Here is a 23,834-nt window from a genome sequence, read left to right on the forward strand (position 1 = left end):
AGAAGGCAGTTGAGGCCAAGTCATTAAATACATTCAAGAAGGAGTTAGATATATTTCTTAAAGCTAAAGGGATCAAGGGATATGGGGAGAAGGCAGGGACAGGGTACTGAGTTTGGATGATCAGCCATGATCTCACTGAATGGCGGAGCAGGCACGAGGGGCCAAATGGCCTACTCCTGCTCCTATCTTCTATGTTTCTATTCACCTATGGGAGGCACATCAGGCAAGACCATGCCTGTATACAGTAAGGGCTATTCACCTATGGGAGGCACATCAGGTAAGACCATGGCTGTATATTTACTCAGACGCCGTCCTTTTTCTTGCAGGCCAAGTTATCTCATAATAGGAGACAGCAGCAATGGACGGGTGGAGGGCGGCCTCAGCTGCAACCCCTCAGCGATCTTGAGGAGCGCATCCAGAGGATTGTGACAAGCCGAGTGATCGGTCCCGTCGCCACTGGAGAGGCCGACCCCGTTCTGGACAGCAAGGGTAAGGTCATCACCTTTTTGTCCTCTCTCCTTCCACTTGTCCCTCACAACACCAGCCTTTGACACTTTCAATCCAACTTACTAAATTGCTGCACTCATTCCTCCCTTACTGCCACCCTGTCCTCACGCTAAAGCTACTCTTGTACCTCCCTGCTTTCAGATGGTGATTCACCAGCTGAGGAGACGGGCCCTCAAGCTGCCAGTGGGAGTGAAGCTGCAGGCGAGGAGGAAGATGAAGCCGAAGCATCAGCGCCACCCTCTCCCGAGGAAGCAGATGCCCACACTGGGAACACGCCTTCCCTGGAGGGGAGCGGGGGGGGGGGGGGGGGGAGAGGGTCTGATGGGGGTGAAGCTCGAGGACCCAGCGGGCTGCAGCAACGCGATGGGGGGGGGGTGACATGAATCTTGTCATTCATGTGGAAATGACTTATGAAGTAATACTGGGCGGCCTGCTGGTGGCGCTGTCCAGGGAGAGTATAAATACTCAGGCATGGGCCCTGCTTGCTCAGGACATTCTTTAACAGGAACTAGTGAAGGACACAATTAGATCTCCATGTTGAAAAACAGTTGATTAAAGCCTTCTTTAATACTCAGACAAATGCCTAGTAGTTTTCTTACGTCAGGGATAGGGAAGCTCGGGGGCCTTCTCCCCGGAGGGAGAGTATGCCAGCGAGTCCTACTGCACTGGACGCAGAGGAGGAGTGGCTGATCGCTGAAATGAACACCCAGGCGGTGGACATGCACACTGAGCTCATGGGTACAGTGGGAAGGGTGCCCGAATGCATTAAATCCCTGGCAAGGAGTGTGGAGCACTTCGCTGTAGCACAGGCAGATGCCACGCAAATGCTTGGTGCTGCAATTCAGTCACTGGCTGCCGTGACCCCATCTCTGACTGCTCTCATGCAGACTCAGATTGAGGCCACGCGAGCATTGGCTGCTGCCATCCTCGCTGGTTCGGACACATTTCCCCGGGGCTCTCACCGCGCCGTAGCAGGCCAGCAATCTGTGCTCCAGCAGATTGCTCCGGATGCTGAAGTGATGCCCTGTGGGCGTGCCAGTGTGTCGGTCGAGCAGGGAGTTGCTGTCCTCTCTCAAGATGACAGCATTCCTGCTGCCACCACTGTCACTTCTCCACTGCACTTGCCACCGCCTGTAGGACAGACTGCTGCCGCCCAAGCAGAGTTGGTGCAGTCTGCAGCCGGGCCCCTCCAGGCCCAGAGCTGGTCCAGGCCGTCCTTCAAGGGCATCTGCAGTCTCAGGTTATGACAATCAGCAGCCTTCCACCAGCCTTGCTGCAGCCACTGAGGTCCCATTACGGAGGAGCAGTAGGGTGGGAAGTGGGGGGAAAGTGCGCAAGGGAAGATCACCCTCGAAGGGCAAAAAGTAGGAGGTGTGACAAAATGTTAGTCATTTTTTAAAATTAAAGGCTGATGTTTGTGGTCAAACTTCTGTTTAGTGTTTTGGACATTATCTCCAGGTTGTGAGAACCAGTTATATTAATGATTGTTTTTTTGTGTTTTTTTCTATTAGTTTGTCATGAGGAAATGACACACAGGGCTAGAAATTCGGTATAGCCGCGTTTGGGGCGCTAGTCTTGGCGATGCGCAAAGTTTAGCGCCACCTAGCGCGATATTGGGTTGCAGCGCCCCTAAAGGTGATTGCGGCGCTAAATCAGGTGCTGCACGCTACTCTTAAGGCGCTAACCCGGCGGCGCAACCCAATTTCGCAGCAGCGGGGCGCAGCGAGGGTGGTCAATAATCACTTTCCCTGAGACACAGTGGCGCCCCCCTCTCCCAGCGTCTCAGTGCCCTTTCCAGATGATTCAGCAGCAGGACGTTCCCCTCCAATGCAGCCCCCATAATAAGTGCCCACAGGAAGGTTCCCCGTTGTCAAGGCTCACCAACAGCAAGGTGATGGTCAGAAGGCTGAAGATCGTCTGTCTGCACTGGCTCAGTGGTCAAATGGCTCTCAGTGTGCAGCTCAGCAACTCTTTGTAGCTCTTGAGGAAGTTGTGATCCAAAAATGGCTGCCGCTTTTAAACCACACCAGTCCCCTTTAAATAACGCTCCTCCAGCCCGAGAGCGACTTGGTAAGGCCCAGGTAAGCTGTCACTATTAGCGCCAGGCGCTACGGAGGGGGGCGCCACTGAATTTCCGGTCCGGGGCGCCCAAAAGGCGTTGCACACTCAAATGACCTCATAATCAGCCTGCGCCCATAAGCGGGCGCTAAGATTTAGCGCCGGCGCTAAATGCATGCTCAATATGGGGCGAGGCGCTAGGCCGGAAATTGGCTAGCGCCCCACTTCTCGGCCTCTTTAGGCGTTAATCGGTGGCGCTAACAACCGAATTCCTCCCCCACAGAGTTTGTAAAATAAATAAGTTTTTGTATTCAAAATGTACATGTTTGGTCTTTGCAATCATTGCTGCCTTGGCCAGTTGCAATGAGTTATATACGATTACACTATTTTCCCAGGGCTTCCAAGACTCTTCCAAAGTTACGACAGATGAGCAGAATTCCCATGGAAGTTTACCTTTTATGTAATAAAGAAAATGGAAATCAGTTACATTTAAAAAAATGGTGGGACAAAAAGAGAATTAAACAAGTCAAACTGACCTTGATCCAGTTCATGATTATTTTCTGGGACTATAGAAATGATTTGTGACTCTTAAAAAGTTTCCACAATCACAGTTAGCATTTTTCTAAAATGATTAATTTTGCTGAATTGAACCTTAATTTCAGCTTTTTCCTCTCCTCACAGAAACCAAGTCAGTAGTGGACACCAGTGAAAGAATTGCAGGATTCAAGTTACGCAGGTACACTCGAAGACCTCCGTTGGTTCTCAGCAGAATCTGCACCCACTGATTGTCTTGAAGTTACTGCTGCTGGTCCAGGTGGAAGGAGGGGAAGCTTTACTGTAAGCTTTACAGTTGGCACTAGTGCAAGAAGCACTTAATGATAACTCCAAAGCTTAGTGATACCGCTGCCCTCCTCCAATTGAACTAGCCCATCTCCAATTGGACTAGCAACATCAAAATGGTATTTGTATCCTGCTGAAAGTCCCAACAAAAGCTTGCAAGTGCCAAGGTTGGCCCACAGGATATATAATGAGTATCCTTGGTTTGGACTGAAAAATGTGACTTTAACTAATATAGAGGTTGCTGCTTTGAGTTACCTTAAGTGCTAAAAGGCTCTTGTTAATCTCAGCACCTTCAAGTCGTGTCTGCCGATCTGCACTGGAGGTGTCTGCTCCCCTCTCATTTCCTGCAAGATCTATTAAAGAAAACTTTCCATGCATTTTCCCTTTTCTGCGAAGAATAATCTGGAACACTGCATGGCTTCTTGAAGAGTGAGCATTTGCAGAAGTCTGACCAGATGTTCTATAATACAAATGAAATGCATATTAAGTTTAGTTCCAAATTAACCTTTATTTCAACATTTTCAAAATGGGTAGTTTTCTTTAAATCCAAGGCAAAATATTTCTTATAGATTATTAAATTTATAAATAAATTGATGAACTAAAAACAGAATTAATGAAAAACGTACATAACATTTACTTGCAATATGAATAAACTCTCAAAAGTGAACAAAGTTCTAAAAAACATTCCACCTTCCAAATGAGTAGGGACAAATGATGTTTAAAATTTTTTTAAAAAACTTTCTTCTGAAAGGATCAAAATGGGAGAGTGCCAAACCTAATTTCTTCCCTCCTCCAACATTTCTGCTTTTAGATCCTACTACTGCCACAAATAAACCGTCAACTGTGAGGGCAAGATAGTTTGGAATGCGTTCTCCATTGACTGCAGAACAACATTTATGATGGTCTCTGATCTGTTAACAGGTCTGTTGCTACAGCAGATAATTGCACTGAACAGCTTACAAAGCAATTAAAATAGATGGATGGCTATTTTCTAGAAATATTAAAATATGCATCTTTGATTGTGTCATTTATCAAACAAGCCCAATTGTAAAAAGGGGGAAAAAATGATTTCCCTCTTATTTCACTCTATATAAAGACTTCACAATAAATGCTCCAGTTCTTTCTATTAAGTCAAAGAAAATATGATGATTAGAAAGTTATCGAGTACCAACTGTTTTGAAGGATAGGACCCCCATACATATTAACGGAACCTGCTGGTAATGATCACCATCCACGTTACTGTTTCAACTGTGATTTTTCACCTATATGTTGTACACTACGGCAGTAGCTTTTTTTCCTCTCAAAGTCAGGTAGCTCTTGGATTGATCTGAAGTTGCACCCTTTTCAAAATGAACAGAGCTACTCCAGGTCACAGGCAGCAATTTCTAGTCAGTAACATCACCTGAATGCCTGTACAGCAGGAGCCCAATATGGTGCGCTTCCATCAAAAAGCATGAAATTCAATTTTTTATTAAGTTAAAAGTTTATTTGTAATATACTGGCATTATGGAAATATTTTTCATCATCTTTAATGTTTAAAACAGAAGGAAATTTGAGAAAAGAAATGTCAGACATTGCAAAGGCATTTTTCTGAAATATGTTTACCTTTACAAAAGTTGATCCCAAGCAGCTGGATATTTACACAAGATTAGGTAGGGAAATAGTTTTGATTTGTTGAACTTTTTCTTCCTTGAAAAACATTTCAAAGTTTAAAAAACACAAACAATGCTTTTCAAGACAGACCTACCTGCAGCTATTGCCAGCTTCAATTAGTTTCAAAACATCTTCTGTACATTTAACATCCCGTTCTGAAAGCCCCACCACCTGAACTTGCTGCTTTCCATCCTCCAGCACTCTTAGCTTAGTTTTTCTGTTAAGCAAGTCAAATACCTGGATAATAAAATACACTAAACTTAACAAGTTATGTTATTTGCTGTAGAGAGGGTTGAAAATTGAATGTAATCAGTTTTATTAAAATAATTCAAACCAAGACATTACGGTGGTAAGAAAGACTTCTGATGAAGAGTAGTTCACCTTTTGGTAAGATGCAAAGAAAAGATCTGTAGAGAGTTTCTAGCATTTAATTAAGTACCCATGAAAGGAAAAAATACCTACCTTGTAGAGGTCTTCGTCATTCTTTGAGTACAGGCATGTACCATCCATTGATGGGTCTGCCAGAAGAGGTATAATCCAAAAACAAGGAAAAACACAAAGGGATAATATCCCTTTTAAGATACTTTGGCACTAGTGGCATAACGCCACCCTCATTACCATCCCAATCCTGCACATATAATAGGGAGTTTCCACTCACAGAACACCAATTCATTTGGCTTCAACCTTGGAGAAAATAAGGGCAGCCATACTGAATTTGACTGTCAGGAAAGGCTGAGTGGGAATTCGGTGCGTCAATGGCAGTTGGCCAGTATGCATGAAAATGCCCAATATATTCCAAATCAATACAGCCAGGCATTGGTTCACATTGTTAAACACTTCGGGCTGGAAATTCAGTTGGCTTTGCGCCCAGTTTTCGCCCAAAGAGGGCTTTTGCGCCAGTAGGGGTGGTAGCGCTGATATTGAGCGCCGTGGTAATGGCGGCGGTAGCTGGTAGCGCTGCGCCGGCACCGATGACGTCATCGGTGTGCGCAGTGCCCCGGTTCCGCCCCGCTACGACCCCCATCTTCAGTAGCGGCCGCCTCTTCCGTGGCGGTCGCTAATAACATTCGGAGACCGGGTCGGTACTGCAGCCTTAGTGGGGCGCTTTAAAGTGGAGGTGCGGCCGGCCGCTTTTTCGGCGGCTGCCTGGCCGCACCTCCTTCCCCAGCCTCCTCCACCGCACCCCCCCCCCCCGCGGCATTGCCGGCTGCTTTCCGCGAACCCGGCACTTCTCCGTGGTGCCGGGCTCATTTGCCGGCTCTATCCAGCAGCGATCTACCCATTGCAGGCACGTCCCCCTTAAGAGGAGGAGGAGGCCTGCAGTACCGCAGCCTGCCGCTCCGCAGCGGGTGGCGCAGCGGCGCCTAGAGCGCTGAAATTCAGTTTCAGCGCCCCAAGCGGGGGTGGGCACACCCTGGAATAGCGCCCGGTTCCGACTTGGGACGCAAAAACTGAATATCTGACGGGCGCAACTGGCTCCGCGCCCAGCGGTAAATTCTGGGCGCAAGCGAGCTGGCGGGGCTATACCTAATTTCTAGGCCTTCATGTCATTCTCTCTACTGTATCATTGTATTTTTGGCACTGTGTGAGCTTCATCTGGCTAAACAAATATTTCCTGAATGCAACTATTATGTTGTCCGTGGGCATTTTCGTAACAGGCATTTGCATCTCAAATCAAAAAAGAAACTGGGGTGTAAGCATAACCCCCATCTGCAGATTTAGCTTTTTCTAGTTTTCTGAAGGCCATTCAGACCAAATAAATCATAAGCAGATAACTCTTGTTTTAAAGTGAAACTCTCTAACTGAGCCAAAATTATGTTTCATTTCTACATAGTGAGAAATGAAAAAACTGACTCTTCAAGGAGACATTCCGTATATATGCATTTAAAATTAATTGCAATGTATAGTTTATGCCAAATATCTTTAATTCTGTAAACTATAAATATAAACACATTGGGGCAGAATTTGAGGTCGGTATGACGGCATATTCTCAGAGTACGGCGTCATACCGCCTTTGAAATTGACTGCAAGTTCGAGATTTCCGCATGTGCATGCGCTAAATCGTGAACTTGCAATCTGTCAAGTTCCGACGAGACAGGTCATCCACTGTGACTGTCAAGTCCTCATTTGAAATAATGTGCTGGCGCAAAGTTGGGCTAATTGCCCACCAACTGGGCATCAGTTACGCTGGAAGATTTTACGACTGATGCAAACAGGCACAGGAGCCTGTTTGCACAGCGTAAGGTGGGGGGGAATGAGAAAATTGTATAAATAATTAAAAACAAACACATAATAGCGTATTAACCTACCAGGCAGCAATAAAGGCTCGGTTTGAGGAATGAGATCGTTTTAATCTTTTTTTAAATCTTGCAGAGTCTTCCAGTAAATAACTGTACTTACTCCAAAGTATTCCCTTTGCTTTGCAAAGCCAAGTACTGCACTTGTCAAATAATATTCACACCGTTTAATTTAAAATTTGATTGATGTCGGGCATCGGAGATGTCCGTTTCTTGATTGGTTAGTGAAAGGAGCACTGCCTCACATGATCCCAGGTACGCTTACGCACAGTGGTAAGCCCCTAGGACCATGGGCCACTACGCTGTGCAGAACTCTGCAGCATTTCAAAGCAAGTTTTCGTTTGAGGCTTCGCACCAGGTTAGTGTGGATTTCGATCGGGGGTCGGCAGCATACCCCTCAGCTACGCCGCCGACCGCAATTTTAGGGCCAATGGTTTAGTGTTTTGAGCCTGTACCAAGCGAGTTTAGCACACAATATTCTGGTCATTCTGAGGGGAGGAAAGAGTGAACAGCCAGAGGTCATGGTCCATATTGGTACCAATGACATAGGTAGAAAGAGGGAGGAGGTCCTGCAGGCAGATTTTAGGGAGCTAGGAAAGAGATTAAAAAGCAGGACCTCAAAGGTAGTAATCTCTGGATTACTCCTGGTGTCACGCACGAGTGAGTATAGAAATAGGAGGATAGAGCAGACGAATGCGTGGCTGGAGAGATGGTGCAGGAGGGAGGGCTTCAGATTCCTGGGGCATTGGGGTCGGTGGGACGAGTACAGGCCGGATGGGTTGCACCTCAACAGAGCCGGTACCAAAATCCTCACGGGGAGGTTTGCTACAGCTGTCGGGGAGGGTTTAAACGAAGTTGGCAGGGAGATGGGCATCAGGATGCAGCATTAGAAAGGAGAAACAAAGGGCACAAAGGATTGGGCGAGACGATAGCACTAAAGCAAGAAATAGTAAGGTATTAGGTGGGGTCAGACGAAGAGAACACAGGATGGTCTAAGATAGGTTTACAGTCTATGTGTGTGAACGCACGAAGCATAGTAAACAAGGTTGGTAAGCTGCAGGCACAAACAGCCACATGGGAATATGATGTCGAGGCAATACGGAGACCTGGCTCAATAAAAGGCAGGATTGGGTATTAAATATTCCTGGATACAGGGTGTTCAGGAAAGACAGGGAAGGAAGATAGGAGGAGGTGTGGCAGTATTGGTTCAGGAGAATGTTACAGTGCTGGAGAGAAAGGATGGCCTGGAGGGGTCAAGGACAGAATCTATATGGCTAGAGTTAAGAAATAATAGAGGTGCCATTACACTACTAGGTGTATTCTATAGGCCACCAACTAGTGGGAAGGATATAGAGGAGCAAATTTGCAGGGAAATTACAGAGAGATGCAAGAACTATAGAGTAGTGATAATGGGGGACTTCAACTATCCTAATATAGACTGAGATAGTAATAGTGTAAAGGGCAGGGAGGGGGAAGAATTTCTGAAGTGTGTTCAGGAGAACTTTCTTGATCAGTATGTTTCCGGCCCAAAAAGGAAGGAGGCATTACTGGATCTGGTTCTGGCGAATGAAGTAGGTCAAGAGGAGCAAGTGTCAGTGGGTGAACATTTAAGGAACAGTGATCATAGTATCATAAGGTTTAGATTAGCTATGGAAAAGGACAGGGAGCAATCTAGAGTAAAAATACTTAATTGGAGGAAGGCAAATTTTAGTGGATCTGGCCCAGGTAAATTGGAATCAAAGATTGGCAGGCAAAACTGTAGTGGAACAATGGGCTGCCTTTAAAGAGGAAATAGTTCGGGTACAGTCGAGGTACATTCCCACGAGGGGGAAAGATAGGGCAACTAAAGTCAAAGCACCCGGGATACCGAAAGAGATAGAGAGTAAGATGAAGCAGAAAAAGAACACGTATGACAGATGTCAAGTTGAGAATTCATCTGAGAATCAAGCTAAATATGGAAAGTTCAGAGGAGAAGTGAAAAAGAAATTAAGAGGGGCAAAGAGAGGGTATGAGAATAGAATGGCAGCTAACATAGAAGGTAATCCAAAAGTCTTCTATAGTAAACGGGTAGTAAGCGAGGGGAGGGGGGGGCGATTAGGGACCAAAAAGGAGACCTACACATGGAGGCAGAGGGTAAGGCTGAGGTACTAAATGATTACTTTGCATCTGTCTTCACCAAGCAAGAGGATGCCGCCATAGACATAGTAAAGGAGGAGGTAGAGGAGATACTGGATGGGATAACAGTTGATAAAGACAAGGTACTAGAACGGATGGCTGTACTTCAAAAAGTCACCTGGACCGGATGGGATGCATCCTAGGATGCTGAAGGAAGAAATCGCGGAGCTACTAGCCATAATCTTCCAATCCTCCTTAGAAACTGGGGTGGTGCCAAAGGACTGGAGAATTGCAAATGTTGCACCCTTGTTCAAGAAAGTGTGTAAAGATAAACCTAGCAACTATAGGCTGGTCAGTTTAACCTCAGTATTGGGGAAGCTTTTAGAATCAATTATCAGAGACAAAATTAACAGTCACTTGGACAAGTGTGGATTAATTAAGGAAAGCCAGCACAGATTTGTTAAAGGCAAATCGTGTTTAACCAACTCGATCGAGTGTTTTGATGAGGTAACAGAGAGGGTTATGTGGTTGACATGGTGTACATGGATTTCCGAAAGGCATTCGACTAAGTGCCACATAATAGGCTAGTCAGCAAAGTTGAAGCCTGTGGAATAAAGGGGACAGTGGCAGCATGGATATGAAATTGGCTAAGTGATAGGTAACAGAGAGTAGTGGTGAACGGTTGTATTTCGGACTGGAGGAAGGTATACAGTGATGTTTCCCAGGGGTCAGTACTAGGATCACTGCTTTTCTTGATTTATGACTTGGATGTGGGTGTACAGGGCACAATTTCAAAATTTGCAGATGACATAAAACTTGGAAGTATAGTGAAGTGAGGAGGATAGTGATAAGACTTCAAGAGGACATAGAAAGGCTGGTGGAATGGGTGGACAGTGGCTGATGAAATTTAATGCAGAAAAGCATGAAGTGATACATTTTGGTAGAAAGAATGAGGAGAGGAAATATAAACGAAAGGGTACAATCCTAAAGGGGGTGCGTGAACAGGGCGACCTGGGGGTATCTGCACAAATCATTGAAGGTGGCAGGGCAGGTTGAGAAAGCAGTTAAAAAAGCTTACAGGATCCTGGGCTTCATGAATAGAGGGATAGAGTACAAAAGCGTGGAAATTATGATGAACCTGTATAAAACACTGGTTCGGCCTCAACTGGAGTATTATGTCCAATTCTGGGCACCGCACTTTAGGAAGGATGTGAAGGCCTTAAGAGAGGGTGCAGAAAAGATTTACGAGAATGATTCCAGAGATGTGGGACTTCAGTTACGTGGATAGACTGGAGAAGCTGGGGTTGTCCTCCTTGGAGCAGAGAAGATTGAGAGGAGATTTGATAGAGGTGTTCAAAATCATGAGGGGTCTGGACAGAGTAGATAGAGAGAAACTGTTCCCATTGGCGGAAGGGTCAAGAACCAGAGGACACAGATTTAAGGTGATTAGCAAAAGGACCAAAGGCAACATAAGAAAAAACATTTTTACTCAGCGAGTGATTAGGATCTGGAATGCACTGCCTGGAAGGGTGGTGGAGGCAGACTCAATCTCGGCTTTCAATACCTGAAAGAAAAACATTTGCAGGGCTACGGGGAAAGGGCAGGGCAGTGGGACTAGCTTAGGTGCTCTTGCAGAGAGCTAGCATGGGCTCGACGGGCCAAATGGCCTTCTTCCATGCTGTAACCATTCTATGATTCAATGTTATACAAATTCTACTACATAATTCACTGCAATCGGGATTAATCATCAGAACAAGGCTGCAAGATAAAGTGAAATGTGAATGATTCAGGCTGTAAGTAGTGCACTATGAGACATGTTAGGCAATTTGAACAAGAAAACAGGAAAGGAAAGAAGGAAGGAAATAAATTGCATTGATGTAGCACCCTATGATGTCTCTTAGGATGCCCAGTAGTTAATGTACAATTAATTACTTTGAAGTGCAATCATTGTTGCTGTGTAAGCAAACATATTGTTCAGTAATGAGATCAATGATTAGTTGATCTATTTTTGGTGGTTGAGGGAAGAATGTTGGCCAAGACACCAGGAGAACTCCTTGCTCTTCTTCAAATACTGCCATGGGATCTTCAATGCCCACCCAGACAGGCAACAGGGCATAGATCAGTGCCTCTAATAATGCAGTACTCTCTGTATTGCACTCAAGTAACAGCCTAAATTGTGTGCTTAGGTCTGTATTGAGGCCTTCTACTTCAGATGCAAATGCTACCAATGAAAATACGCTGACAAACGGTAAGAAACTGAATGGTAATAATTAATTTAATTTCCTGGCTACTGAGAGTAAAGTTAGTTGGGTCCAGGTGGAAGATTTGGGTTGACAGTTGAAAGAGATTCATCCTATGGGTAGCAAGATTGATATAGTTTGCTAATTCAGAACCAGTTTGATGCCAGATGGGGCTATCAGAATCACCAGTGCCTGTTGTGTTTGGATCTGATGAATAAATCTGGATCAGCGCGGGGAGAACTCACATGTAAAAACATTAATTTGTAGGAAAAAGGTTGGCCATGTTCCAAACAGACTCTGTGCGACATGAAGTTCTATTGAGTTATAATCATATGTCTGGACGATATTGCAGTGTACCACGGAGAAGATCATCCACTCTTGCCAGTGGACTCTTAAAGGATTCAGGACATCTGCTGTTCAGTTATCCTTGCTAAATACTGAGACAGCAGTCTCATCCTATGCTTCTTTATAACAAATGGGAATGATTGCATCCCAACAGAACGACTGAGACTTGGTTCTCATCAGCTTGGTCTACTTTTGAGCCACTGTTCCAGAGAAGTACCGATTTGCACTGCACCAGACCCAGCCACACTACTCAACATTTGATCCTGTTGATGTGCCACGTGGATATCTCTAGAGTACAATGTCTAAGTCCACTCATGTTGATGCAAATATCCAGCAGCACAGAAAAACAGTTATCACCAGGATAACAAAGCAGATGGAAACAATGGGGGGTGGGGGGGGGGGGGGGAAATCACAGATCTGTTGCCAATTCATTGTCACGGTAGATTCAATTGTATGGGCTTCAATAAATAATATTGTGTAAAGGCCAGGACGATGGTTTCCACCAGATCAACAACAAAGATGATTTCTGCTCTGTAGGGAATACTATAAGAACATAAGAAATAGGAGCAGGAGTCAGCCATTTGGCCCTTCGAGCCTGCTCCGCTATTCAATGAGATCATGGCTGATCTTCTACCTCATCTCCACTTTCCTGCACTATCCCCATATCCTTTGATTCCCTTAATATTCAAAAGTCTATCAACCTCGGTCTTGAATATACTCAACGACTGAGCCTACACAGCCCTCTGGGGTAGAGAATTCCAAAGATTCACAACCCTGAGTTAAGAAAATTCTCCTCATCTCAGTCCTAAATGGCCGACCCCTTATTCTGAGACTGGGACCCCTGGTTCTAGACTCCCCAGCCAGGGGAAACATCCTCCCTGCATCTACCCTGTCAAGCCCTGTAAGAATTTTGTATGTTTCAACGAGATCACCTCTCATTCTTCTAAACTCTAGAGAATATAGGCCTAGTCTACTCAATCTCTCCTCATAGGACAATCCCCCCATCCCAGGAACCAGTCTGGTGAACCTTCGTTGCACTCCCTCTATGGCAAGTATATCCTTCCTTAGGTAAGGAGACCAAAGCTGTACACAATACTCCAGGTGTGGTCTCACCAGGGCCCTATAGAATTGCAGTAAGACGTCTTTACTCTTATACAGGAAACTTTCTGGTATCCGGCACTGAGTTGGTGCCGTCCCATCAAAACTGCCGTATAAACCAGCGCTAATGTTAAAACAAACCCACAGCTTCAAAACAGTCGGCCGCAGCTTAAAAGCATCTCTGTAGCTAAGCAACAGCTTCAGCTTGACCTTGCAGAGCCTGACTGGGGAAAAAAAAAAGCAACGAGAAGTAAAAAAACTTATAGGAAACGGCTCCTGAATTTTGCCGGTAGATAGAGCTTTCCGGACTTTTGACCTCCGGTTAAACGAAAGTTTCCTGTACTCAAATCCTCTTGTAATAAAGGCCAATAGCCCATTTGCTTTCTTAATTGCTTGCTGTACCTGCATATTAACTTTGTGATTTGTGTACAAGGACACCCAGATCCCTCTGAACACCAACATTTCCCAATCTCTCACCATTTAAAAAATATTCTGCTTTTCTATTTTTCCTACCAAAGTGGATAACTTCACATTTCTCCCCATTATATTCCATTTGACATGTAACCAGCCTAATCATAAACAAAACAGGAAAAGAGAGCATAGGAAATAATAAAAGTAAGGGAGGACATTGATGGCAAGGGAATAAATCAAGTTATAGAACAGGGGTCTAAAAAGATGGTTAAACATAAATTGAGAGGAAATCCTATTAAAAATGCGTTAAACTGTCTGTACAGCAATGCACACAGTGTCCATAATAAAACAGGGGAGCTGGAGGCAATCAATCGTTGCGATGAACCAGACATAGTAGGGATTACTGAGACATGGCTAGAGAAAAATCAGGACTGGGAATTAAACATTGCAGGGTATAACATATTTAGAAAAAAGGGAAAAAGGGGAGGTGGAATAGCTATACTTATTAGGGATAACATAATGGCAGTAGAAAAAAGTGACACAGCTATCAGCAAGACAAAAATAGAATCCATATGGATAGAGATAAAAGATAATAAAGGATCAATCACACTAATAGGTGTCGTCTACCCCGATATTAATTGGACAGAACAGGTAGGTAAAGATAAGGGACTGGACTTCCTACAATGTGTATAGGACTCCTTTCTAACCCAATATGTAAAAAGCCCAACAAGGGAGGATTCGCTATTGGATCTAGTAATAGGGAATGAACCAGAGCAGATAAGAGAAGTAAAAGTAGGGGAACATATAGGCAATAGTGACCATAATATAATACGCTTTAAGATGATAATTGAGAAGGACATAAGTATGACGAAAACCAGGGTAATAGATTGGAGAAAAACTGATTTTATGGGGCTGAGGATAGAACTTGGGAAAATAAAATGGGCAAACAACGATGTAGAACAGCAATGGGAAACATTTAAAACGGTGTTCAACAGAGTGCAGAAACAATATATTCCGCTAAAAAGAACAAACTAAACACTAATAAGACTCCATGGATGAATAAAGCCATAAGGGAACAACTGAGGGTAAGGAAAGAGGCATATATTAAGTACATAGACAGCAGGGGAGAGTATGATAAGGGAGAATATGAAGATATTAGGAGAGAAGTCAAAAAAACAATTAGGAAGGCAAAGAGGAACTTTGAAATTAAATTATCAAGGAACATAAAACAAAATAGTAAAATATTTTACAGGCACATCAATAAAAAAAGGAAGGTTGGGATAGGAATAGGGCCATTAAGGGATAGACAGGATAATACCACAGGTAACGATAGAAATCAGCTACTGAAGGACTGTGAACCGAGATGGGGGTAAGACATCTTAGCACAGCCCTGTGTGAAACAAGTCACCTACAAAATGCAACTTCTTTTCGAAGGTACAGCTGAAATTTCTTGAAGTCTTCAAGAAATCCTAGAATGTAGTGAGGACCTACTAAACTGTAGTTAAAATTGGCTTCTGATAGGGAGCTGTTATTATTAGGGGAAGAAAATAACGTGCTAGTAAGTTAACAAGTACAAAAAATTTCTGAAATCTGATGACCTCTTAGATCTCTTGGGATTTCCTCACTGACACTTTCAGAGTTAGGATAGCCTAGTTTGAAAACTTTTGAAGAAGGACGTTAATTAAGACTTCTTGTTGTAAAGAAGCAATCTGTATGAGATCCCTAATGGAACCTTTGGCAACATATGCCACGAACTGCAACCAGGATGCTGGATAAACCTGCCAAGTGGATTTCGTAATATATATTCACATTTCAACTAACCATGACACTTATCTCCTCTTTCAGGGACACCCACCGCACTCTGACGGTTGAACTATACTCAACAATTAACAAAAATGATTTCCGGAATTAAATATTTAAAAAATGCCTTCAGCTAGTACATTAAAAATATTCACTCGATCCATTAATTTAAAAAGGAAAATACATTCCTCAATGTTTAAAGTGGGCGTGATGGCAGCTCTATGTGGTGGACGGTAAACCCAAAAACATAAGTAACCCAACATTTTTTTAAAAAAACAGGCAGTCTCCATTTAGCATCCGCCTTTCCTAATTGTTAGCAATTGCATCCAGAATTTAATTACTAAGGTAACTGCACTTTAACTAGGTGCAAACAGCTGATTGAAACTGCTTGAAGACCATGGCCCAGATTTAGTGTTATTAATAACTGTGAGGCTGTTAGCGCTCACTGTTATTATGGAGTATATCAGACGGCAAACTCCAGAGTCCCATCTTTCTTTCCCAATCTTTATTTTGATTTATGTACATGATTTAAATCTAATTTAGACTTCCTGGCTTATTTTGGGAAGTATTAACACATCAATTGCCCATATTTAACCCATTCTATGCAAACAAGTGTTTTAAATGGAGTAAAAGTTAGTGGCCAAGCTACAGGATTAGAACAAGTTTGATATGGTTACCTGTAGATAACTATATATTTTAAAGCTATCAGCAACTCAGAATAATTAGCATTATATTCATTATTTAGTATTTATATTTACCAATGACTTTTCTTCCCATCCTTGCGCCATCACCTCCTGTATCCTCCAAGGATCTGTCCTTGACCCCCTTCTCTTCCTCATCTACATGCTGCTCCTCGAAAGTATCATCCACAGATATGGGGTCAGCTTCCAAGTGTACGCTGATGGCACCCCAGCACCATCTCTCCACGACTTCTCTTGACCTCTAGACTCTGTCGGAGCACTTGTACGACATCCAGTCTTGGATAAGGATCAACTTCCTCCAGTTCAACACTGCTCAGCCAGTCTTTGGCCTCAGCCTCATGTTCCACTCTCTTGCCATGGACTGCAGCCCCCCTGCCTGGATACTTGCTTAGGCTGCACCAGACTCCTGGTAACCATACCATGTTGTTCAACCCTGAACAGAGCTTCAGGCCCCATATGTTCCAGCATGAAGACCGCTTATTTCTACCTCTGAAGCATTATTTGTCTCCATCACCGCCAGACTCTATTACTCCAATGTTCCCCTTGCTGGCTTCCCATCTTTTATAAACTCTAACTTGTCCAAAACTTTGCTACATGTATCCCGTACCACACTAAATCCAACCAGTTTATCACCCCTTCTTTGCTAACTTACATTGGCTCCCCATTCCCCAATGCTTCAAATTTGAAGTCATCTCTTAAAGTCCCTCCATTGCCTTGCCCTGCCCTAGCTTTGCATCTCTGGCTCCAGCCTCACCCACCTCCCCCTTCCTTTTGCCCCATCATTGGCAGCAGAGTCTTCAGCTGGACTTCGCTCCCTAACTCTCTCTGCTCCTTTAAAAATCTCCTCAAAATCCATCTCTTTGACCAAACTCCTACTAATCATTTCCCAGCTTGACATCTGTTTTCCACATGCCTATTTCGGAAGTGTGCTGGGATTTAAAAAACATTTTTTTTTTTTTTTTTTATAAACAGAAATGCTATATAAATGGAATCTTTTGCTATTGGTGTACAGTCAATGCAAGAAGCCATTCTGTTAACTTTTTAATATATAATTAACCAAACCTTATTCCTATTAAGGTGAACTTTTTAAATGTTTACAGATAAAGTTTGAACTGCAACAAATTGCTACCCTGCTTTGAAATGGGAACAAATATTCATCCTTCAGTCAGCAATTATCAAGTATAATGGCAAAGTTTTTATTTGAAGTTAAATGTTTTACTTACCTTACCACTGTAAATTTCAAAAAATGTTGCAAACACTTGGAGTTCTATTTTTCTGTAATTTGGTTTCTTTAACATTAGAAAAACATCCCGAGCTGTAACAAAGTTGAAATAAAATTTGTGAAATCTACTACCACAAAATTTACAAGCAGAAAAATTTCCACTCATAATAAACACTTGGAATAATGCTGCTTTTACAAAAAATAGTTTCTGGTTATTTAAAAAAAAGTTATTTATGAAAATACTCACCTGCTAATGCATATATTCCTTTAGAACAATCCTGATTTTTTCCTGTGAAGTCACCACCCATAGTCTGAAATGTTAATCAGAGAAATTTCTTTGGGTGGAGATATTTAAACATGGAAGGCACATTTACAACATGAAACCTAAATAAATATTCTGAACTGTAATATTTTGCAATGAATCTCTTTTGGGGAGGAGGAGTGTTAAATTACACTCTGCGTGAATAACTTCTTGACATCAGTCTTAATATTAGCTTTTACATTGTTTGAACCCAAGAGATTTCCTTGTGCTACTCCCACAGTTTAATTTAAAGCAATATTCCAGATTAAGTTTTTGCATTCTCTTAACTATCTTATATACCCCTCAGTTACCAATGTCCTAACTAGAGTAAGTAGTTTTTCCCTAGTCATAATTAAGAAAAAACTCTATTGCCTCTTAACCATTTCTGCAGAATTGTCACAGTACCTCTCGCCTCTCTTCATAACTATAATTTCCCATACCTGACATCATCCTGGTTACTCTACAGTCTATGGTTTTAATGTCTTGTCTATAATAGGATGCCCAAAATTGCACAGTGTTTACTGTGGCCTAATCAATGTTTTGCACAGATTTATTATTACTTCACTCGCACTTAATGCCCTTTATTTATAAAGCTCAAAATGCTATTGGCTATTCAATGGCTTTCTCTCCCTGCACACATATTTTCAAAGAATTGTCTTTTGAACCCTTGACCTCATACACAGCCTTCAGCATCTTTTCATTGATCGTACAGTCCCATTCTTAGTTTCTCCTTCCAAAATCTATGACATCACACTTATCCACATTAAATTGCATCTTCTAAAAATGTTATTTCCTTGGGATGTGGGTGATGCTAGCAAGGGTGCATTTGTTGCTCTGAGAACGTGTTGGTGGGCTTTCTCCCTGAACCGCTACGGTCCTTGTGGTAATACAGAGCAGGATATCCAAGACTGTTAACGCAGTGATAGGGAAAAATCAAACCAGTGTCCTACCACTCTAGTGCTCCAACATAAGCACTTGCAATAGAGTACATCTTAACAAATATTACCCACCTGCAGAAAATTGGAGAAATACCTAAGAGAGTTATAGGCATGGATAGCTATTCTGAAGTTTATCTGATTACCTTTGGAGGTTAAGGAGATTTTTTTGCAAAAGCTTTCCTTCGAGGAAACTAAATAAATGGATAGTTAACAATAGGGTAGAATGTATATGGTCTCTAGAGAAACCAATGTGACAAAATACAGTATTTTATCTACAGTGATTCTTTTGTTCTGTCTTTTCATTACAGTGCGTTTGTGATTAAAAACTGGTTTGAAAATAACAAGAATTAGGAGCAGGAGTAAGCCATTCAGTCCTTCGAGCCTGCTCTGCCATTCAATAAGATCATGGTGGATCTTCTACCTCAACTCAGTCTGAAAGCTGCACATTTCACTGCACCAGACAATTGGCTGGAATGACACCAGATGGCCCATAAAGACTAAAACAATTTGTAATTAGGTGATAACTGCATTTGGATCAGTTACTTATTTGGACATTGCTGACACTTCAGGGGGTACTTCCTGGAACTATAGATGTCCTATGTCATTAAGAATACAGACCGGAGATAGAAAAAAAGTCACATTTGTAGTGTTCAAAAAGGAATAGAAATATTCTGTAAACTATTGCAATTTGCTGTATTTGTCTTTGATACTGCTCATCAGTTACTTTTAATAAGACTTATCAACTTCAGAACATGTTTGAGAGTTTATTTTAACACTTTCCAAAGTCTAGAAGAGCACACAGGGCTTGTGACATATCCAGTAAGCTAAATACAGTAACAACGGCTTGCTACACTGCTAGATACATAGCATATAAAAGGTACAATATTGTTTGTAACGAACAGGGATCGATAAGGTTTTTAAGTGATAAGCAGGAGAAACATACCAGAGTAAAAGATACAACAGTGAACACAATGGACCAAATATAGACTTTCCAGTCAGTGCCAATTGGGACAAATAACTGACGTGACAACATGCGTAAGCACACACTTCCCTCCCATTTGTCAGCCAGTATGGAAATGGAACATGTGGCATTGGCTAGATACCCCCTACTAGATGACAGAAGGCAATGAAATGTGGAAAGTTTGGGACAAGTTGATATACAAATCGTATCTTAAGTAAATCCATTACTGCCACAGTGACTAACTAAAACAACTTCATACAGGAAACTTTGGTTTATCCGGAGGTTAACTGTCCAGAATGCTCGAGCCACCGGCAAAATTCAGGAGTCGGTTCAGTAAGTTTTTTTTCTTTTCGTTGCTTTTTTTTTCCCCACCAGTCAGGCTCTGCAAGGTCTAGCTAAAGCTGTTGCTTAGCTACAGAGATGCTTGCAAGCTACGGCCGACTGTTTAGAAGCTGTTAACAGGGTTTGTTGCGAGATACGGAGCTCAAAAGCTTCCGTATGTTTTAACATTAGCGCTGGTTTGTCCAGCAGTTTTGATGGGACGGCAACAGCTCGGACCCGTCGGTGCTGGATATCACAAAGTTTCCTGTATTCAGCTGTCTAAACATCAGCATATAACACCATACTGCTCTCACTTCTAAGATTATCTCTGGAATCTAATTAGACTTTTATTCAAATTACAATTAGCTGATTAATCAAGAAAATATTTAGAACTTAATTGTAAAAAAAAAAAAAATACTTTACATGTGTTTTTCCACTTCCAGTTTGACCATATGCAAAGCAAGTTGCCATTCCTCTATCAAATATCGTCTCCATCAGAGGTCTAGCTGTAAACCTGAAGACCAAAAATAAAATAAAATGTGTGCACTCAAAAGTCCTTTACTTTAGCACACATATTAATACTACATAACAAATTTTACACTGCAATAAAATGGTAACATTTCTATATAAATTAGAAATATCCGATGCTGCTGTTTATGGGTAGTTTCTGGAGGGTAGTTTCTGGAGAGCAGTTTCTGATTTTTGTTGCAATCCAACTACAGCTCAATTGTTGTAATTTACAAAAGCAATATATCACATGACTGACAAGATGAAAATATTGCATAGTTTACTGACACTGAAAGATAGAGGACCTCAACTATAATTGTAATTTTTTTTTTGTTCATGGATCTGGGCGTTGCTGGTAAGGCCAGCATTTATTGCCCATCCCTAATTGCCCTCGAGAAGGTGGCGGTGAGCCGCCTTCTTGAACCGCAACAGTCCGTGTGGGAGGGAGTTCCAGGATTTTGACCCAGCGACGATGAAGGAACGGCGATATATTTCCAAGTCAGGATGGTGTGTGACTTGGAGGAGAACTTGGATGTGATGGTGTTCCCATGCGCCTGCTGCCCTTGTCCTTCTAGGTGGACAAGATCGCGGGTTTGGGAGGTGCTGTCGAAGAAGCCTTGGCGAGTTGCTGCAGTGCATCTTGTAGATGGTACACACTGCAGCTACGTGGTGGAGGGAGTGAATGTTTAAGGTGGTGGATGGGGTGTCAATCAAGCGGGCTGATTTGTCCTGGATGGTGTCGAGCTTCTTGAGTGTTGTTGGAGCTGCACTCATCCAGGCAAGTGGCGCGTATTCCATCACACTCCTTACTTGTGCCTTGTAGAGGGTGGAAAGGCTTTGGAGAGTCAGGAGGTAAGACACTCGCCGCAGAATACCTAGCCTCTGACCTGCTCTTGCTGCCAAAGTATTTATGTGGCTGGTCCAGTTAAGTTTCTGGTCAATGGTGACCCCCCAGGATGTTGATGGTGGGGGATTCGGCAATGGTAATGCTGTTGAATGTCATGGGGCGGTGGTTAGACTCTCTCTTGTTGGAGATATGATTTATTTAACACTTTACAAAATTTAAAATACAAGTAAAACTGTGTTCTTCCTTCTCCAAAACCTCTTCTCAGTTATTTATATTTAAAAACAATCGCCTTACCTCCCAGAGTCAATTTGTAATGTCTGATCAACATGCAACTACTTCAATTGCTTTTTTGTCTCTTCTCCCTTACCCCAAAACTTCCTCCTTTTTCCTCAGAAACATAACAGGAGTAGGCCATTCAGTCCCTCGAGCCTTTTCCACCATTCAATTAGATCCTGGTTGATCTGAATCTCAACTCCATTTACCCGCCTTGGTCCATATCCCTTAATACCTTCCACCACCACCCTTCATCTGGTTGAACTTGTATCTCACATTGAACAACTTTTCCTTTGACTCCACTTACTTCATCCAAATTGAAGGTGTTGCTATGTCCTAGCTACGCCTGTCTTTTCGTGGGATATGTGGAACATTCTTTGTTCCAGTTGTACTCAGGTCCCATCCCTCACCTCTTTTTCCAGTACATTGATGACAGTATCGGTGCCATTTCCTGATCTCGCCCTGAACTAGAAACATAGAAGATAGGAGCAGGAGTAGGCCATTCGGCCCCTCGAGCCTGTTCCGCCATTTAATGAGATCATGGCTGATCATCCAAATTCAGTACCCTGTCCCTGCTTTCTCCCCATATCCCTTGATCCCTTTAGCCTTAAGAAATATATCTAACTCCTTCTTGAATATATTTAATAAGTTGGCCTCAACTGCCTTCTGTGGTAGAGAATTCAACAGGTTCACCACTCTCTGGGTGAAGAAATTCCTCCTCATCTCTGTCCTAAATGGCTTACCCCTTATCAAGAAAATTTCATTCACTTTGCTTCCAATTTCCACCCTTCCCTCACCTTCAGATGGTTTATCTCCAACTCTTCCCTTCCCTTCCTCGACTTCTCGGTCACCATTTCTGGGGATAGGCTATCGACAAACATCCACTATAAGCCCACTGACTCACACAGCTACCTGGACTTCACTTCCTCCCACCCTGCTTCCTTTAAGGATTCTATTCCATTATCCCAGTTTCTCCCTTGCATCTGTTCGGACGATGCCACCTTCCATACCAACCTCCGTTCAGTCTGTAAGCATGACCCCGAGCTTCTGGTCGCCTGTCACTTTAATTCTCTGATTCATTCCCACTCTGACCTCTCTGTCCTCGGCCTCTTACACTGTGCAACGAAGCTCAACGTAAGCTCGAGGTCCAGCATCTCATCTTTCGATTAGGCACTTTACAGCCTTCTGGACTCCACAGAGTTCAACAATTTCAGACCATAACCTCTGCCCCTATTGTTTCTACATAGGACACTGGCCCTGTCCAACAGATACGATGTAGTCGCTACCTATGAGGACAAGGAGAAAGACTGCGGGCAGGACAGCCACAATGCAGACCACGGCACCAAGGCTCAGAAGGCTGTCCGGGGGGGGAGCGGAAGAGCAGAATAGAAATAACATAAGAACATAAGAAATAGGAGCAGGAATAGGCCAATCGGCCCCTCGCGCCTGCTCCGCCATTCAATAAGATCATGGCTGATCTGATCCTAACCGCCAATCTACTATCACAGAACCATCTCCTGAATCTAACAGAATTAGACACACGAACTAGGAGCAGGATCAGGCTACACGGCCCCTGGGCCCGCTCCGCTACCCACAGGGCCATGACCGATCCGAACCTAGACTCATGTCCAAATTCCTGCCCGCTCCCCGTAACCCTTAATTCCCTTTACTTCTAGGAAACTGTCTATTTCTGTTTTAAATTTATGTAATGACGTAGCTTCTACAGCTTTTTGGGGCAGCATATTCCATGGACCTATGGTGACAGGGGATTCTATAATTAGGGGGATAGATAGCGTCCTCTGCAGCCAAGAATGAGAATCCCGAAGGGTGTGTTGCCAGGGTAAGGGACATCGCGAGGCGGCTGGAGAGAAATTTGGAAAGGGAGGGGGTAAATTCAGTTGTGTGGTCCATGTCGGAACAAACGACATGGTAGGAACAGGGAGGAGGTCCTGCTGAAGGAGTATCAGGAGTTAGGAGCTAAATTAAAAAGCAGGACCTCAAGGGTAGTAATCACTGGATTACTGCCCGAGCCATGGGTAAATTGGCATTGAAGCAGTCAGATCAGGAGAATTAACACGTGGCTAAAGAGCTGGTGTGGGAAAGAGGGGTTACTTTTCGTGAGACACTGGCACCAGTACTAGGACAGGAAGGAGCTATACCGATGGGACGGGCTCCACCTGAACTGGGATGGGACCAGTGTCCTAGCAAAAAGGGGAAATAAGGAGATGGCAAAGGCTTTAAACTAGTAAGATGGGGGGAGGTATCTACAAGAAATGAAATCAGCCTAAATATAAACAAAACAGGAAAGGAGAGCATAGGAAAGAGTAAAGTAAGGGAGAACATTGATGGCCAGGGAATAAATAGAGTAATAGAACAGGAGAGTAAAAAGATGGTTAAAA

General features: G+C 43.2%; 1 protein-coding gene across 8 annotated transcripts in view; it reads right to left on the reverse strand.

Moving 5' to 3' along the window:
• Positions 1-23,834, reverse strand: part of LOC147123352 (kinesin-like protein KIF2A) — a 178,518-nt gene that overhangs the window by 31,695 nt on the left and 122,989 nt on the right. For all 8 annotated transcript variants that reach the window (XR_015074288.1, XR_015074287.1, XR_015074291.1 and 5 more), the window contains 5 exons: positions 20,232-20,322; positions 17,535-17,598; positions 17,289-17,380; positions 5,153-5,295; positions 3,661-3,865 (listed from right to left, as the gene is read on the reverse strand). Coding sequence is in view for 5 of the 8 variants with exons in the window: in XM_085971391.1 (XP_085827517.1) it covers positions 3,661-3,865; positions 5,153-5,295; positions 17,289-17,380; positions 17,535-17,598; positions 20,232-20,322 (595 nt within the window). In the remaining 3 variants the exon portion in view is untranslated. The remainder of the gene's footprint in view (positions 1-3,660; positions 3,866-5,152; positions 5,296-17,288; positions 17,381-17,534; positions 17,599-20,231; positions 20,323-23,834) is intronic.

Source organism: Somniosus microcephalus, chromosome 2 (assembly GCF_052327205.1).
Source record: "Somniosus microcephalus isolate GS21.2 chromosome 2, FLI_Smic_1.0, whole genome shotgun sequence".
Taxonomy (NCBI): domain Eukaryota; kingdom Metazoa; phylum Chordata; class Chondrichthyes; order Squaliformes; family Somniosidae; genus Somniosus; species Somniosus microcephalus.